The sequence below is a fragment of the Zeus faber genome, assembly GCF_960531495.2.
Source record: "Zeus faber genome assembly, chromosome: 16".
NCBI classification, from domain to species: domain Eukaryota; kingdom Metazoa; phylum Chordata; class Actinopteri; order Zeiformes; family Zeidae; genus Zeus; species Zeus faber.
This window is the reverse complement of record NC_137202.1, coordinates 10,023,567-10,043,236: the sequence shown is the minus strand read 5'-3', so window position 1 is coordinate 10,043,236 and position 19,670 is coordinate 10,023,567. Positions and strand designations below refer to the sequence as shown.

Genomic DNA, 19,670 nt, shown 5'->3' with positions numbered 1-19,670 from the left:
CTTGAACACACACCCACATATTTCATACTCCCACCCTCACCCCCCCCCCTCTCTCTCGCTCTTCTTTCTCTTTCCTGCAGATGCTCCCCTTGATCATCTGATCACTGGGATGGTCAGATTCACCAGCATTAAGACTTTGATGAACAATAGATGTGTTTCTTCATGATTTATTTTCCACAGAGACGTCTCCTTCCTCACAAGTATAGTGGGAAAAAAAAAAAACCTCACACGCACACGCACGCACGCACGCACACACACACACACACAACACACACACACACACACAGAGTGCAATAGTTTGGATATCGATTTTCAATGTGGGTCCGTCCTGCTGCAAATTGAACATGACATTTGGATTAAAAAGAGAATTGTTCTGTCAGTGTCAGTGAGCCCACGGCCCCTGAGCTGCAGCGTCTTCCTCCATGCACCGCATGCTCTGTATGGATCCATGCATCCCAGAATGCCATACACACCCAAACAGTCTGTTTGCAATACGACACAGGGTGGCAGTGGAAGGGGATGCTGACATATTGGCGCTTTCATAAGATATCTAAACAGATATTTCTCCAGTCAGGTTGCATTTTCACTGTTGAAATGAAATTGAAATGAAGTTATCAGGTTTCGCAAAAAAGACTGTTTTCAGCGATATTGATCGAGCCGTCGTCTGGCTTAGCCGCACTCTCTTGACAAAAGGTGGTGAGGCTACGAGTCAAGATTTGATTCTATTCCGTCTTCTCCCTTTGGGTAAATCCTTCCACACCGTCCAGCCGTGTTCTAGTCAGTGGTTTATCCATCAAGATGTTCGTTTCGATGAAAATGTTTCACACAGTTACTCAAAGACGCAGCGACCTTCAGCTCGGCTCATGGACGCTATGACACATCGTCGTGGTAAAGGAGGGAAACGCACGCGCACACACACACACACACACACACACACACACACACACACACACACACACACACACACACACACACACACACACACACACACTCCTTGTCCGGTTTTTAATCAAACACATCCACAGACGTGGTGCCAGTTGTTTCTAACTGGGTGAACAGATTGTGGAGGCTTAGCAGCGTGGAGGGTCAGGAGAATACCACCACCCCCCCCCCCCCCATGGTGAATTGAGAGCGGGATAAGAGCCAGAGGATCCTCGCGCCCTGCTGCTGGGCCGGACCTTTAGCCCAGCACCGCCATGCTGGACACACACACACACACACACACACACACACACACACACACACACACACACACACACACACACACACACAGGGCAACACGCATATACATATATATATATATATATATATATATACTGTATATATATATATGTATACACATACAATACAATACAATACAATATGTATCATCTTTGTAACAGCTCATATAATTTAAAAAAAAACAGACCATTATGTCCTTTCATCATTAACTTAGGCTGAAACACATCATCTTGATTCTTACAATGTGGCTTATGATGATATTGCCCAAATCTGGTTTCAAGCGGAGACCCGCCCGCTGACCTTATTAGAGTTGTGGTGAGGTAATGCAGGGCCGGTCACGCCATGACGCAGAAGGACATTTCTGCCGCCGTTCAATCACTGTTCATCCGTCATTCCGCAGAGGTCAACGTCCGCGTTTGTTGTCGTTAGGAAGGTGATTTCCATCCATGCGGACCATCGATTTGAATCAGGAAAGAATATTAGTACGCCGGCCGGAATGCAGTTTGAGAGATTTTAGCATGGATGGTGGGGATCGTATTGGATTGATGGTTGGTACGATGCAGAGATCCCTGGATGTGGTATGTGATGATGAGGCATTACATAAGCAGGATATGGAAGCAGGGACCCACGTTAGTAATTGGGTGCAATTTGTCAGATGATATTAACCCAAGTGCTGGACCGCCGCCGTGCTGCGTCTTTTATCAGATTCAACACAAACTGTAGCAGGACTGTGTACAGAGCACTTTTGTTTTCACTGTTTGCTGTCTTCAAAGAGATGCGTATGGGTGTAAACATGCATTGAAATCCATATCCTGAAAAAATGAACCATTTTTTTACTGACTCACTTGACAGATATACACTTACATGACTACATTGGTCAAAGACATTTTTTTTATGCTCATTTATACTATATCCTTATTACACATTTTGGTCAAGTGCCAGTGTCTGGCAGGGTAAAGTGAGAGTACACAAACTTCTTAAATACATACGTGTACAGTACAGACCCACCATTACCCAGGCTTGTTTCAAGGCCAAACTGAAAAAAAAAAAAAAAAAAAAAGTGTGTTTGGCCTGTGTGTCTGTGTGTGTGTGCATGTGAGTGTGTGTGCACAAAGTGTTCACTTTCTGCCTCTGCACAGTAATGTGCGCTCAGGCCAGCTAAGCCAGATGCAAACACACACACACACACACACTCAGACTCAAGTGCAAGCAGAAAATTCCCCCGCGCACACACACACACACACACACACACACACACACACACACACACACACACACACACACACACACGAGTTGACCATCTGTTGCAGTTTAAAGCATACCTGACCCATGTAAACAAACACAATACATTGCACCACACACACACAAACACACACACACACACACACACACACACACACACACACAGAGACTACGCTCATTAAAAATACAGTGTAGAATTAATTAAAGGAATTTTTGCAAGTTTGCACAATGTTTGGGTGCAGCAAAGGTCTCTTGTGTCTCCAAACAATCTGGCAGTTCTGCCATCCAAGACGCCCACGGCTGCAGAGCTTTGTTTCTCCACGATCCACCAGCGAGGAGGAGAATTAGGAAACAGGGACCGGCGTCGAGCGTAAATTTCCATTTTGCAGATGAGCCGGGAACAGCGAAAGAAGGGAATGGGAGGACTTTGCAAATGGGCTGCCACAGGAGGACGCTGACGTCGTGCTCGGGAACGGACAGACCCTTTGAAAGCGGTTTCATGTAATGTTACAAAAAAGTAATGTGATTAAATGGTGAAAATCATTCTGGATGTATTCAGGTCAATGGAACCTTTTTTCCACCGACAGCCTTGAGCAGACACCATACCCAAAAGTCAGTACTTAAATACTCTAGTTTATTTATACAATAAACCTCAATACTATAAATAGTATTCTCTGTAATTTATGTGTATACAGTATCCATCATCTATCCATCCATCTTTTCCCGGCAGCAGGCAGGGCATAACAAATGAACTTTTTGCAGCAACTGGTCACAAATTGTCGACCTCTAAGAAAATGATAATAGCTTCAGGGGAGAAAGTGATGACGGCAATCAAGCAGCGGCTAGTGGAGAGAGAGAAAGAGAGAGAGAGAGAGAGAGAGAGAGAGAGAGAGAGAGCCGTGGAAGTGGAAGGAACGCAGCGGGGGTAGGGGGGGGTGGAGGTGCCGCTGAGAGGGAAGCAGCGCTCGGATGGAGGCAGCGGTTTGCACGGCGCTGGCCAATTAGCAGCTTGTTTGGAGTTTGATCTCGGCCCCGTGATCCCTAATCTCTGCTAAAGACAGGACGGTGACGGCGAAGGGCGCGAGGCAGCAGCTCCACTGGTAAGAACATGGTTTTTAAGGCACTGTGTCTACTAGCCAGAGACAACGTGGCACATGGGATATGGCCCTCTTCAGAATTAAAATGGCCAAAACCATACCCTGTGAGTTTGCTGCTTGAGACGTACTGCCGATGTGCTCTTGGGCACTCCCCTCAAGAGCATCTCGGAGATGGATGGAGAACAGCGCCGTGTAGGAATAAAAAGCGTGACCCGTGACCACATGGACACACTTTGAATGGACACCAGTCTATTGCAGGATCTAACGCACGCACGCACGCGCGCACACACACACGTGTGCACACATGCGGAGGCACACACATACACACACACACACACACACACACATACACACTTATCCTTGTGCAAATCTTTGGTCAAGAGTCCAAGTCAAGCCTCAAAGTCTCCAGAAATCGTAAATCTAAAACAACAACATGTGAACAAAGGCATGTGTGAACTTGAAAGTATGTTTTTTAAGACGGCCATCATCTGAAACATGTTCACAAATAACCAGTGAACCTTAATGAATGAACGGCTATTGAATTGCCAATTGCCACAATGTTTTAAGTAAATATTAACGGTCTCAGTGGCGACAACACCGGTCAACTAGTGGAAGTTGGAAAACACTGTAAGAGGAAGACAGTGATCGTAGATCCACGTTCCTTATGCGCGGCTCGTTATAAAAATCAAATAAAATCGCAAAACTGTTTTTTTTTTTTGTTAACAGTTATCACAGAGACAATGTTTCTGGCTCATTTTTACGGCGTTCGAGTTGAGTCTGAAGTCTCTTCATTATGCGACCTCTACTCGAGTGTCCGTAACGGCCTCTCCTGGGTGGAGGCCTGGGGGACGAGGAAAGTGATGGTGGTGACGAGCCGAACCAATCGATTAAAAACGCTCAATAAAAGCATCCCAACAGGAAACCACACGCCTTCCCTGCTGGTTGGAAGCAGTGATGAACTGGGATTTTCATTTAAAATGAAATATCAAATAAAATTGGATCCAATTTTATTTCCATGTGCATATACAGTATGTTCTATTTTAAATGACGCTATTTTATTTCGTATTATTTTATTATTTTTAATTTTTTTATTGTGGTATGGGGCTGTGTATTATTTTGAAGGGCTGTGTGTTCTTTTAAAACTCCATGTCGTAAACAATGCCTTTTTCTCAAAAAACAATATTATTTTGTCACACCAGAAATTAAAAGTTAAAAGTTGAATCCTTTAAATTGAAATGCTTTCATTTGTTATTTTTTCAATACCTTATACATTTATTCTGACCGTAAAATTCTTTTTTTTCTTGGAACACTGAATGAGTGGATCAATCCAATATGGATGGTGCCACAAAATTGACGCCCAGCCCCGTTCCTGTGGTACTGATATGTTTTATTTAAAATCCACAATAGAAAGAATCAGAGGGGGAAAGGTACGGGCAAATAAAGTCAAGCAGAAAAAGGAGGACATGTCGGAAAAAAAAAAGATGACGATTAAACAGGAGCGTGGGGGGTGGTGGGGGGGGTGAATGGGAGGATGGAATATGTCAAACGGGCGAACTGACGTAAGCAACGCCTTCCGCTAACTCCTTCCCTTCCTCCCATCCTCCCTCCATCCTTCCCTCCTAGGCATCCAGGATCTCTGGAGGGCACAAATTATTCTCCAGTTTGACACCAAAGGAGCTAAGCCTCATCACATGATACACACACACACGCACGCACGCACACACACACACACACACACACACACACACACACACACACACACACACACACACACACACACCACCACCATCATTTCAGTTCAGAGCGCTGCACAACCAAATTCAATTAGACTCATGCTGTCTAAATGGGCTTAGCTAAACAGGCCCGGCATGTCACATACAGCTCCAAAGCCCCGGAAGAGAGAGGGAAGGAGGGAGGGAAGGTGAGGAATAGAGAGAGAGACAGGGCGACGGGGGCAATATGGAAAATAAGTGAGTGAAGGATTGAAAAAGAGGCATTAGGAGAGCGCACGTTGTGTGGTGTCCGTGCACAGCCGACGTTGCCTTTGAAGCGTGAATCCATGAAAGGGAACCCGAACAGGCATGCGGCCATGTTGGGTGTCACATCGCCAGCGCAAATGCTTTTTTGACAATATGGTCGGCAGACTGAGAGACAAGGTGTGCGTTGTACACCAGAACCCAATAGAATACAGATACACGCGCGCACACGCGTGCACACGCGCGCACGCACACACACACACACACACACACACACACACACACACACACACACACACTGGATCACTGGATTACTGGATTGTTAATGGGACTGTAATGGTGTTGATGCTACTTAATTTAGGAAGTGTTGCTGGCTCTCTGTGTGTGCAGCTGTGTGTGTGTGTGTGTGTGTGTGTGTGTGTGTGTGGCTGTGTGTGTGTGTGTGTGTGTGTGCGAGTGTGTGTCACTGTGTGTGTGTGTGATCGATCAAGTTGGAAAATCTACACAATCTACGCATCACAATAATTGATTGGTGAAGTCAAAATGTATTTTGACCTCATACTATGTCAGTGCATACTATATACGTAGATCAGTGTTAAAGTAGTAATCTGTGTTTCATTCGATGTCAAAATCCTATATTTGATATTTTTCCCATATATATTTAAATGTGACTTCATAAGAAACAGCCATTATTTCCATTATGTATGGGATATATGATGTTTCCATTGTTGGTGGTGGGGGCCGCCCTTCCCGCCAAGAATGCAAAGAATGGACACACGCAAGAAGTGAAAGGAGGCTGCGGTGAATTTGAATATGAACCAGCATAGCTCGATGTGAGGCAAACTTTGGAGGAAAGGAAGTGACCATCTCAGACAAGGGTAAACCTGGATGCTGGAAAAATATGGTGAAGTTCTGAATGGAATTCTGGGATCTCTGGTACACACAGTAAAGTCCTATGCCATCCTCCTAAACGAGATCTACCAAAAATACATTTCAGTCAGGACGGCTGGCAATAATCTTTTGGTGATGAATGTAAAATGAAACATTGCATTAAGACCAACCACGTATGTATATTCTATCTATCAAATGTAATCCTCTGCTTTGTGCAGAGGAAACACAATAACACAACAACACAAATTGTCTCATTCCTTTCTTTTCCTCGTGCATTGAGGACCAATCATGGTCGCTCTGGTTTGCCAGCAGTGCAGCCCTGGCCGACGGCGCGATGGGATGAAAGTTGAGCCGGCCGAGTCCAAACAAACGAGCATCGTACATCATGTCTCAACAACCAATTACGAGCGGAGAGAACAAGGCTGAAATGCGGCACAGGAGCAGGACTGTGGACGTCTCAGTAGAACGAGGGCTTCCAGTCGGCCAAAAGAAACGGCAGGAAAAAAAAGTGCATAAGAGCGTCTTGCTCTCTGCGTTAGGTTCTCGGTCTCTGCGACGTGGTCCCTCCAACGCAACACGACGTACTGCGGCGCACGGTGACGACGCGTCTCCAATGGAGCCGGGGCGGAAGCGTGTAGACGTACTTCAAAAGGCAGGTTCCCAAGCACCGCATAACGGCGCACGAAGCCATTTAAACGTACGGCCAATCTTCCGCCTGTCTCGCCTTCGACTGCCGCACACACTTGACTCAGTGTCGCAGGGCAGATCCACTCGGTCTAGGCGCCGGTGTTTGAAGCGTCAGGAAGCCGCAGCGGCTGCAGCAGAGATCCCGGACGGAACATGCTCCGTTTGTAAATACTCCGTTTTCAGACCTCCGCATCGCCATAGACTCCATTTGCGATAAATATCACTGCTGTGATTACTGATCTATCCTCTTTTTTGTTCATTTTTGTCATGTTGTATTTAAATAGCAAAATAGCCTATAATATGGCGCTCTTCCATCGCATGGAACCGGTTCGACTCGACTCACCTTTTTCGGTTTTCCATCAGGCAAATGCTGTGGATGCTACCTGGTACTTTTTTTGGTGACATGGGTGAGAGAGTGACTGCGAACGTCCCCCCACATGGGGCTTTTTTCTGTTTCATTCAGTTAGGAAAATAAATATATAAATGATAAAAAAAAAACTAAAAAACAAATAAAAACACTGTTGCTATTGGTTTTGTTTGAAGGAACGGGGACGTGCGAGATGGATCAGAGAGATCGCTGAGCAGAGAGATCAGAGAGCCGTTCCTTTTTTTGTTGTTGTTTTTTGGGTTTTTTTTTAAGAAAAGATAAAAATACACAAGTTGTCGTCCTTGGGGTCTTAAAAAAAAAGGATGCCAAGAAAACCAGAAAAGCTCAACCAGCCCCACTCCGATAATCAAGAACACCATCCCATCGACAGCCTCCGTTGCTCCTGTGTGTGTTGATGTTCCGGTGTTGTGTGTTGGCTGGAGACGTCTCGGCGGTTTCACGTCTCGTCACTATGGGAACTACCTGCAGTGAAAAACGAAGGTCCTGGTACCAAAGCGAGTAGAGTAGAGTCGAGTAGAGTCGAGTGGAGTCGAGTGGAGTCGAGGGGAGTGGAGTGGAGTCGAGTGGAGTCGAGCCGGTTCCACGCGGTGGAAAAGCGCCAAATGAGGCGTTTTCGCACCGCAGGAACCTTTTCATAACTCTTCTATAAATTTCTTAGACGAACCGTTCATTTTTTTTGTGTCCGCACTGTAGGAACTGGGAACGATCGTAGTTCTTGGAACGCCGATCTTGAGAGACTTTTCTTTTCTTTTCTTATCTCCTACTCCAGCACAGGGACTAACCGGCACAAGAGGAACCTCCAGATGACGTGAGCGCACGGTGATCGGTCCAACACATGAGCCACACAGCACCGGCAAGCGGCATATTCAAAAACCCGCGTAAAATGTGAAAAACCAGCAACCTCAGCCAAAAATAAGACGCTCCACTTAAAGTAAACATGTCTTTATTTACGCACAACTTATTTCCAAAACATTAACACCTACGTAAAAAGATCTAATAAAAAAACAGCGCCCCTTCGCCCCGGACTCGGACCGACCCTCGACCTCGGCAGACTCGCCTCAGTGCGCCCCGACCAAGTCGCATCGCTAGGGGCAGCGACGGGGTCAGTGTTTTATTGTATACGTATTTAATTTCATTTATTTGAATAAATGAGGAAGGAACCAATTATGAATGAACATAAAAATTTAAATAGACTGTTAACCTGTCTCAACCTCACTAATGGAAACACTCCCAGTTCACATTTCATTTGTTGCTGCATTTCTGGCGTCGGTTTAAATTTCCTCTGACATTAAGAAGGAGACATATGATGGCGGAATCCAATGATTTTGTTAAATGACGTGGAATAATTGCGATCGGGCGATTAGAATATAACATACGTCTTATAATCCTTCCCCTCTTTTCCGCCTTCCCCTTTCACACGCTCACTCCACGGAGCCACGGAGGTGGGTGAATTACCGTCCGGGAGCGGCGGCGGCGGCACGTCCACTCGAGTACGATCGGTTCGAAACGACGATGGAATCCGACAAAGTAGAGTCTCCACTCCTGCTTTTCACGTGGCAGAGGAGCAGCATGTGGAGGGGGGCAGTCACAACCTATCACATCCTCACCAATCTAATGAGCATCCATGGCATTGATTTCTCCCCGAGGATGCATGGAAGCGCGTGTGTACGTGTGTGTGTGTGTGTGTGTGTGTGTGTGTGTGTGTGTGTGTGTGTGTGTGTGTGTGTGTGTGTGTGTGTGTGTGTGTGTGTGTGTGTGTGTGTGCCCGTCCATCTGTGCACATGAGAGTTCATGTTACCTTGTTCCAGTATAAATCTGCAAGTATCAATGTCTGTGTGTGCGTGTGTGTGTGTGCGCGTGTGTGTGTGCGCGTGTGTGTGTGCGTGTGTGTGTGTGCGTTTGTGTGCTTGTGTGTGTGTGTGTGTGTGTATCTTCACGTGGATTTCTAATAACTTCATGCGTTTCTTCGCTCGTTGATGCTGCGCGTCCGATGCCTCCGCCCGTTCAAAAGTGTTGTTCCTCGGTCTCATGACGGGCTTTGTTTCGCGAGGGCAGAGGATCCGTCCGCATCCCAAAATTGACGTCTGCTCGGGTGAGGCCCCGTATTTCGGGGGGGGGGGGGGGGGGCCCTGGCCGTGTGCAAAGTCGTAATGAGTTTTGAGCGCGCAAATGTCCTCAATCTGATTGCGCCGATGCGCGCCTCGGCCTGGAAACGGCACCAGCTGGGATCCGCTCAGCAGCTGAGCGCAAACATAATATCAGAATATTGGACGTTTTTGTCCGCGGTAGGCTACCGCCATTTTGTCAAAAGGGCAGGTGATGCTGTTTTAATATGGAAGCAAATTTAGGATCTCCTGATCCACCTGAGATAGTTGTAGGTCTTGTAAGTGATGCCATGAATTTGTACAACGTTACCAGCAATCATATGTTGTACATTCATCGTGTTTCCTTTCATGGTTATTTCATACAGCTTTCATACACCATTTACACCAAGCCTAGTGCAGTGCAGCCCAGTAAAGCGACCCGAATATGAATTTCTATGACATAAAAAAAGAAAGCACAGGGATGTTGTACTGAAGGGTGAGGGACCTTCACTGTCGCAGTCCACCTTGCTGCGGCTCGGCAGCTCGGCAGCTCGGCAGCTCGGCAGCTCGGCAGTTCGGCGGCGTGAATCTTCATCAAGCGTCTGACAACTAGAGCAGGCACCTTTACTAATGGAGGTCATTAATGTATATGGCTTCTCAGCGCAATAGCCCAAAGCACGTTGGGTAAGTTGCGAGGGCCCCGCGCAAGTTTCGGTAAACGTCCCGCGCGTGTAGGAGACGACGGCGGGAAAATAATCTAATGACGCGGGCGCCGCAAAGCAGCTCCCCAAAAAAGCCAACCTAAGGCGTTAGTATGAGTTTTGATGGATGGATGAAAGAGAGGTCAAAAACGTCCTCGATGTAGTGTTCATGCGGACATTTGGAAACCCATGCAAATCAATAGACCTTGTGAGAGGCAAGAAGGGGGCGTTCATGAACAGCCGATCATGTCATAGGCCCTGAAAGGGTTCCTTTCCCGTAAGCTCCGACACCTTGCGGGAGCAGCGGCTTTCACGAGTTCCAAGGCTGCGCTTTCGACGGCAAAGCCCTCATTTAAAATGATTCGCAACCCTCGGAGCGACTATCATCAGCTTTTCTTTGTCTTTGAACACCGGAGGAGCTTCGTGACCACGGCCGCTCTGCGCAGCCAGTCGGAATCACCATATTTTCCATTTCTTCGAGGCCGCTGCACCACAATTGCCTTCGGGTCCAAATCCAGGTTTCCAGATAACACTTTCACGGTTTTGGCTTTTTTGTGTCTTTCGCCGTGATTCGTTTTTTCGTCACCTGGAATTCCCATCCGTGAGACTGTTATCCCTGCTCGACTGATTCCCCGGGTATACAGATTTTCGGATTCCAGGGGCGGTTTTTCAAGAAATAACTGGAGAGCAGTGCAATCATCTGTCATTTTAAATGGACAGAATTTTTATTATTATTTTTTTAACTCAGGCTCAGGTTCCAAAATCTCACTTTATGAGCAGGGGGCTGAATCCCAAACCGTCCCATCGTGCTTTTGCGTTTTGCTTTCAATAAGAGTTCAATTACCAAACTACAAGGTGATGGAAAAAACCCTTTTACCATTGAAAGGAGACTCATCAGGATCCAATTAGCGGAAACGCCTGATCCATGTATTCTCCATTTATTAGGGTAATGTGCCAGCATGACGCTCAGTGGCAGCTAATCAACGTCCTGCGGAACCTCAAAGAAACACATCAAGCCCAGACCGCGGCGCCGGGGCGGGCGTCGATTTTGCGCGAATTCGCAGAAATCGGTAAAGAATGGAAAGAAAGAGGGCGTGGACCGAGATCGCCCAAAAACGTCATAGCAGGACACGGATCAGCTGCAACGCGTGATATTCAGACGACAAAAGCCTTGAACTCAGATAATCACCAATCCCAAATCCCCACATTCATCAACGCACGAAAGCACAAGACTCCACAGAGGCGCCCTCCTCGCTGTCTTGTCTCGTTTCGTAAAAAAAGGAAAACCGAACCCCGAGTCACGGTGCCACTAGTCCGACTTATTCAGGAGAAACGAAGCGAGGTAAAATACGTTTGGCAGCGATGACACGTGCGGGGTGAGCGGGGTGAAGGAGAGGGAGGCCATGAGTGACCAATCCCTGATGTGATATAGATTTTCTCCCTTTTCACAAATGACGGGACCAAGCTGAGGGTAAGGGTAAGGAGGAGTTGATGACAGGGATAAAGAGAGAGAGAGAGAGAGAGAGAGAGAGAGAGAGGTCTTTTTTTAAGAAGGAAACCGAGAGCAAAGAGGAAATGGGAAAATATTCCCGCAACGAAGCCTCACAGCTGCCCGCACAGCTTTCCCTTTTTTCATTCTACTCCCCATTTAATATTCCACTGCAAAGACAAAACCTGAATGCAGGTAAACCACAGTTAAGGCTGTGACTGATACTCACATTGATAAAGCCGTCGGTCAAAAAAAGGTTTCGTGTGAAAGAGCCAATTCAGATGCTTTAACACACTCAAAACGCTTCGGCACACATGCGCGCTTTGCCTTAAGTTGTGCATCGCCGCAGGTCCAAATTTCATTGCTGTGGATTCAAGTGGACCACATGATATGCGGGGAAAATACTTGCAGAATAGCAATTTGCAAAGCAGCGCTTACCAGCTAAAAAACAATCTGATGGAAGCTTCACTTGCTCCATACTTCCACAGCGTTTCCACTACCCAACCCTACTTATTAGGGTTATCGTCTGTCTGACACCACTGGGTGGTTGTTTCCATTTAAATTGTTGTTCTATTGATCGGTGCGGCTGTGATATGTTAAGCTAATCCCAAACAGCGGGACAGGGCGTCCCTGCTGTTGTGTGGATAGCACATTTATTCACCTACACAGTATGTCCTCTATCGTCTGGCTCGTCCGTCCCGCATTCGGGCATTCGCATTTTTCCCCGCGTCGCAGATTTGCCTCAGAATGTCCCAACTGCAAGGAAAGAGCGGTCACTGTCTGCGATCCCTTCTTTGAACCTTTCACGACAGAATTATTATTATTATTATTTTTTTTTTTTTGTCTAATCGCCAACCAGGTCATCCAAGGGCCCCCTGCTTCTCAGGAGAAAGTTTTCCCACATGCAATTTCGAGACCATTGTGAGAGCATTAGATTTTTGATTCGGCAAAAGCGACTGTTAAAATGAGCCAAAAAGGAAAACGGTCCGGAGAGGCTGGAAAGATGAGAGAGAGAAAGAGAGAGAGACGTGGAGAGAAGGAGAGAGATGGAGAACCAGTTGTATTAGGACACAATGAGGTATCCAGAAAAATAATATGTGCCCGTCCATCCATCCATCCATCCATCCATCCATCCATCTACAGTATACAGGAATTTACTGCATGTGATGGCTTTACCGACTGATCTTTACATTTGCGTGCCTTTCCATTAACAATGTTCCGTATTCCAGTTCCTTTCGTGGAAACTGTGCACTTCCTCTCATGCAGCGGCGGACTGAGCCTCTATTGTTCGCTGCTGAGTCAGGGCTGCTTCACTACGTTCACCTACGGCACGGAGGGGGGGCGATTCCCTGCGGCCGTAACACGGAGTGCATCCACTCAGCACTACAGAAATCGTTACCGCGCTGCTCCTGGGTTTCTACGTGCACGCTCACGCTCTCACACACACACGCGCGCGCACACACACACACACACACACACACACACACACACACACACACACACACACACACACACACACACACACACAGACTCGGCACGCTAACCCCCGTCACGCCGTCAGACTCGAAAAGCAAAGTGCTTCGGAAAAACCGGCGAACGCACAAACTCTGTCATTTTAAGCAGCAGTGAAATGATGTCGGGGTAGAAGCGGCTCAGATGAATTCCTCCGCTTATGCTGTTTTAAAGGATAAAGAGCTCGGCTGGCCCTCAAATTAACTTAATTGATTAATGTAAATCAAAAATAAATCAATTTGCGATGGACTGAGCGTCCGTCAAAATCGGCCTCATTAAAGTGAGTGAAGGGCTTGGCTGACGGCTATGGCTCTCTCTCACTACCGCTCCCTCTTTCTCTCTGCATGTGTCAAATGATCTCCCTGTTCCTCGGTGTGTATTCATGAAAGCAGGTGTTTATATTCAAGGCGGGACCATTATGTATCTCCTCTCTCACACAGGGCTTCAGATGCTCGTTCTTTTTATCGTTCACTTTCTCAAATTGTCTCTCCTCATTCTGCCGCACACACACACACACATACACACACACACACTACACACAAAATGAAGATATCGTCATTCATACAATTTGACCTAAAGTTTCTCAGAACATTTATTTTAAAAATCCGTTAAATGTAAATGAAAAGTAAAATGTTGATGAAACTGGGATTCTGGATTCTTTAACGTGAGCTTTGGAACTGATACGCAAGATAGTGCGGCATCACGTAAAATTTCCTTTTCATCCTGATCAATTCTTCAGATTTGCCCATGCAGCTGTAGTTTGGTTTTTTTTTCTGGTGGCTTCATGTAGATCAGAATGTCTTTGTGTTTCCTCCCACACTGAGTGAAACCAAGGTCATCCACGGCTGGAGCCGCTGTGTCTACACTGAACATCTGACCCCAGCGACACAGCGAGGAGGGAAAATCATGAACAAGCCGGAGAATCTTGAAAATGAGCCATAAATCTTTTGAGATACATCGATTCGCCTTAAATTGTGTATGTCAGATTATTCGGATAACTTGTAAAAAGATGTCTTACTTAGAAGAACTGGCTAGTTGTACAGATTTGTTTCGATGAAATAAGGAAGAACCGCGGATTTGGGGTGCTACTTACTCAGGAAGAGGAGATTTATATGAGGACTATGGAGTCAATGGACTGAATTTTAAGACCAATTCTATCATATATCATGTCACCATATCAACATTGAGTAATAAAGTCAATCAGCCTATTCGGCAGATCATTTGGCTTGATTTAAGTATGTCTCAATTTAGTACTTTTCTTTGTCGCTGCGGATTTTTTTTGTCGTGTATTTGAGCAGTTTTAAATTTTTTGCATCGAATACGTAAAAAAAAAATTATCCAACATAAAGCACGGCCAACAAAGAGTTGATTTAAGTACATTGTTGTCTATTGTTCTGAACTATCAAGAGTATTCCGTATGCAGTGTTCGGGAAATCTGAAACATGATTTGAAAGTCCTACCATTGTACAGGCTCCGGTGGTGAGGGGCCATCTCGTCACCCGCGGTCCTCCTCTGCCCTCCTTCCCTGGCTGGGGACCCGCCAGCGTACCTCCCCTTCCCATGCTCTGGGCTGGGGCTGTGCTGATGCTGATGGCGGTGGCCGTGGTGATGCCTTATGGACTCCGGACTCCCAACGATCACCCTGCCCCTCCTCAGGTGCTCCGGTGTGATTGCCACCGAACGCTTTCCTTCCGGGCTCCCGCAAGTGACGCCCCCCGCGTTGGCGTGCCTGTGTCTCTGGGAAGACAAGTCCGGGCTGGACTTTGTCGAGCCAGGCGAGCCTTGACCCACAACCAGCAGCTGTTTCTGGGCCAGCAGATCGGAGCTGCAGAGCTTAGAGTGGGAGTCGCAGGTTAGCCTGGTGGGGGACTTGCTTTGTTTCTCAGGGCTGTGTCCATGGATGCCCCGGGGATCTAGGCTGGTGAGCGAACCCCCGCGGGGGCGGCAGGACTGGGGGAAGGTGTAATAATCCGGGGTGGAGCTGTGTCTCCGGCCCGTCGAGTCATAGACGTACCCGACCACAGGTTTTTGTGGTTGATCCGAAGACCCTGAACCAGATCTGGAGCCGGACACGGGACTGGTGACAGAGCCCAAACACGAGCCCACGGGGGTGAGCTTGTTCTGTGGGTTGTCGGGGCTGTCTGTGCTCCCTGCGCTGGAGGTGCTACTGCCGTCGCCTACGTCGCGGAGCAGGCCCGGTGCGGGGCTTCCACCCAGCTGGGACAGGCTGCTCTGGCTGTCTATGGAGCTCCTGCAGCCCGCACCACTACCCTGCCCCGCTCCTCCACCAACCCCTCCACGGCCGCCTCCACCTCCGGCCGCCTCGGCCCTCTCTTCCTCCAGCATGAGGCACACCTCCTTGAGCTCCAGGTTCTCGCGGATGACCTCAGCCTGGCGCTGCTCCAGCTCCTTCAGCTTCTGCAGGTAGACGGTCACCTCCTTCCTCATCAGGCCGGCGCTGTAGCGGCCCAGGCGCTGCCACTCCCGCGACACCCGTTTCCCCTTCTGCCGGTCGTCGTCAAGGAAGCAACACAGGTCTCGCAGCTCCTGGTTGTCCTGCTGCAGCTTCTGGTTCACGTCCTGGTTTTATCAGACACACACACATACACAAGCAGAGGAACATACACAGGGAGAGGCAGTCACACACGTATTGAGTCTCAATATTTGTTGACGTTTTCTCAATTTGTTTTATTTTGTCTGTTATATTCGAACACCAGCATTAATATCCAGGCTCATTGATGTACACATTGCCCAGTACATGAATTTGTTGAGTGCCACACAATTTTCAAGATCTTTTTCAGAATGATATGGAGATCTCTTAAGCTCTTAAGAGTCGTTAAGAGCGCTCTCCGATCACCGACGGTCGTTCTATTTGACATGGTCAGAGTGAGTGTGACTCTGGAGGATGTCAGGTTGGTTTGATATTATCTTCAGTTGAGTCTCAGCTCCAATACTGTGAGCTAGAATCCCAAGGTGTGATGCTCACTGGCCTTGCTAAACCCTATAGCGTGCGCACTACAAAACAAGTCATATTAAGCGATATGTGACATTTAGAAGCCTTTTTGTGTATCCCTGTCTGAGGACTAAAAGCAGTTCTTCCTTTTTTCAACACATATATACATGTAGGTGTCAGGGACAGCAGAGGATTATTCATGCGACTGGCCACATGTAAAATGGAGAACGTCAACTACGGAATTACATCAAATTACATTACATAATGGTCATTTAGAACACTTTTGTCCGAAGCGACTTACAATAAGTACTTGTTGGAAGTGCAGTGGTTGCAGTAAAGCAACTGCATCCCAGAATCACAGCCAGCTAAGGCTTGTATAGTGATAAGTTACATTAGTAAACAATTTTGTGAACAAGTTTCAAGATGTATACAGGTCCAGTTGATAATAGTCCATTAAGTCCATTGATAATAAGGGTGATTATAGGCAATCCTTGTCAACACCGGTTCATATCATGCTGGGTGTTGGTTGCAATCCTGGATTCCCATTCCCTTGTCTAATTTTATCTTATCTTATACAGAGATGATCTTCTCTGTAAGAAATTAAAAAAAAACAACCTTCTCTCGGCGCCCCCACACCCTCACCCAACTCACCTTCAAACTCCGTATCTCGTTCAGGTGCTGCTGGAGCCGCCGGTTCACCTCCCTCATCAGGTTGCTGTGGTCCAGGATGACGCTCATCTTCTCCGCCTCCGCCCTGCGCAGCCTGCGGACCAACTCCTCTCTGCCCCACCTCAGCAGCTCCTCGTCGGTGATCTTGGAAAGGTCGTCCGCCGGACCTTCTGCGCTCTGGGCTGCGGATGCCTGCGGAGGCGCGCCTTTCTCCATCCTCCTACTCAAGTCCAGCTTCAAAAAAAAAAAAAAAAAAAAAAAGTATTCAGCTCAAAGAAACTCAAAGTGCATCCGTCCAAACCCCTTTGTCTGCCCAGTATCCGATTGCACTCTGGGTTAGGTCCGTGTATTTATATGCATTTCCTTCTGGCCATCCCTGGCTCCCACGCCCATCATCCTGCAGCTCCGGAGTCTAGATCCCTGCTGCTGCAGCATCAGTCCGCAAGCTGGTCCTGTGTCTGTCTCTGGTTCCGGTCCTGGCTCTTGGTTGGGCGGGGGGGACCCACGCCGGGTCCTGGGCGCTGTCCGTGCAGGTGCATGATGGGTGCGCACTAGGACTGTCCGAGCGCCAGGGAGGGGAGGAAGAGGATAGGCAGGTGCATCCCCAGAATAAAGCTGCTCAAGTGGGAAGAGCACCTCTCTCTATCTCCCTTTATCCCCCCCCTCTCTCCCTCTCTCCTTCTTCTCTCGCTGCCAACTTGCGCCATCTGCTGTGAGTTTATGGTACAAATATATGAATGGTTTGTCCAGACAGAAGGGCTCCTAAACTCAAATTAACCGCATGGATACATTAAGCACTGGGATTTTAAAATTGTTTTTGATTATGATTATGTATGTGCTCCTTTATATGGTGGGCGGGGTCCGCCTTTCCCGGCAAGAATTCAAATACCTTGATTCCAGGTCATTTGAGTTTGAGACCCCTGCTGTAGACCAATGGACACGATATCTTCCCTGATCTCCAGAACTAATGCTCGTTTTAGACGCAGTCCAATTATTCAAAGGCACAATTGAGGCCCTACGTCCTGAAATCTTGCCGTAGACCAGAGAAACTTCATACCCTGATTTGGTTCAAAGCAGTGATTAATAATAGAGTCAAACAGGTCTGACATGGCTATGACCGTCAATAAATAAAGCCAATTAACTGCTGTGCAAAGTTTTAAGATGAAGGTGATGATGATGATGATGGTGAATTTATTTTCCCACACACTCGCCAATTAGGATTCACTCTCCAGACATAACTAGGTCCATCACTGGAGGCAAGTCAGTTATTGATCACTGTGTTTCATCAACAGGAATCTAATCAAATTCAAGATTCAAGAGGTTTATGCGTCACATACATATACATACTTTCATACATATATGCAGTGAAATGTCAATGCAACGCACTCGGTGATTACACACAATATGCCCTAGACTGAACACAGTAGGAGGGCTGAAGGAAGTTATCTAAAATGCTACGACTATGTCAACAATTCTTCAATTTAAATAGAATGTAGGCTAATGTGTATGACTTTTTTCTTTTAACACAGACAGCAACAATGTTATCTGCTGGTGTAGAGTCAACAATGAAATCAACAGTCCATAAAACAACATGGAAGGCAAGTAACTCCTTCTCCCACTCCTTAAATCAGGGCTTCTCAACAGGTCGGTCACAGTCCAAAACTTTGCCCCGGGTCCATTAGTGGACAGTGCGCGTATACTGTACATCCACTTTTTCAAAGATCTAAATATTTGTTTCACTGTACCGAATTGTACTGACTTACCCGTGTCACAAAGGCATTCTTGGCAGTTGTTGTCGTTTGGACATGTATTTTCCCCCCATTTCTCCAGGGAAATGAGTGGAGAGGAATCCTGGAGAGGGTCGTGGCGAGGTGGGAACAGGGGATGGCGGTCGTGACTCAATGACTGAAGGAGGAAAATGTGGATCCTGAGCAGAGAGCCATCAGCAGGTCTCCATCACGGAGGAACCCAAACTTCTGTCGCCGTCTATGTCAGAATTTACATCCCTGCAAATCCGGTTTCACAATAATAATAATAATCAACGCTGTTTACGTTTTAACTGGCGTTCAATTTTAGCTACAGTATGTTGATGATAATTGCCTGTGTTTGTGTGGGAAGAAACCGGTCTCACAGGTGAATATAAAGTTAGGCAGCTATGTGCCATGGACGTGTGCAGGTTTTGATTCCAAACCCCGCGTCATCTTGTTCATTTTCCTGCCAATCATCTAAATCAGCTGTGACTCACCGATGGAAATGAATTCTTGATGGCTCTTGGCACCACAACATGGTTGCCAGGTCTGAATTTGCTCCCCATCAGGGTACCCCCTTTCCCAGTATCCCAACTCCAGAATTAGACGGAATAGGCTGCAGGGCCCCGTGGAGCAATCGACAATATAATGTAACAAACTGTCAATGTGCGTAATACACATTCAGTTTAATATGGAATGTTGACCAGAGAGGTATACTTTTTTTTTTGATAACATGGATCTGATATGCGCCAATCTGAGTCACTTTTTGCATTGCTTGACAATCTCAACACTGACACTGATTATGGTATGAATATAGTTTTCCTATTCATCATTTAACCTTTATTTTACCAGGTGAAGTCCCATTGAGATTTAAGATCTCTTTTTCAAGGGAGCCCTGGCCAATACAGCAACAATATAGTTAAAAATAATAATAAAATAAAATAAAATAAAATAAAATAAAATAAAATAAAATAAAATAAAATAAAATAAAATAAAATAAAATAAATATTGT

General features: G+C 46.7%; 1 protein-coding gene across 1 annotated transcript in view; it reads right to left on the bottom strand.

Moving 5' to 3' along the window:
• The window catches only part of ccdc85a (coiled-coil domain containing 85A), a gene marked incomplete at both ends in the record, with an annotated part of 25,994 nt that extends 8,868 nt beyond the window's left edge, over positions 1-17,126 (bottom strand). Inside the window, 2 exons of the mRNA XM_080017061.1 lie at positions 14,749-15,868; positions 16,893-17,126. Coding sequence (XP_079873187.1) covers positions 14,749-15,868; positions 16,893-17,126 — 1,354 coding nt within the window. The remainder of the gene's footprint in view (positions 1-14,748; positions 15,869-16,892) is intronic.
• Between the last annotated feature and the right edge of the window lie 2,544 nt (positions 17,127-19,670).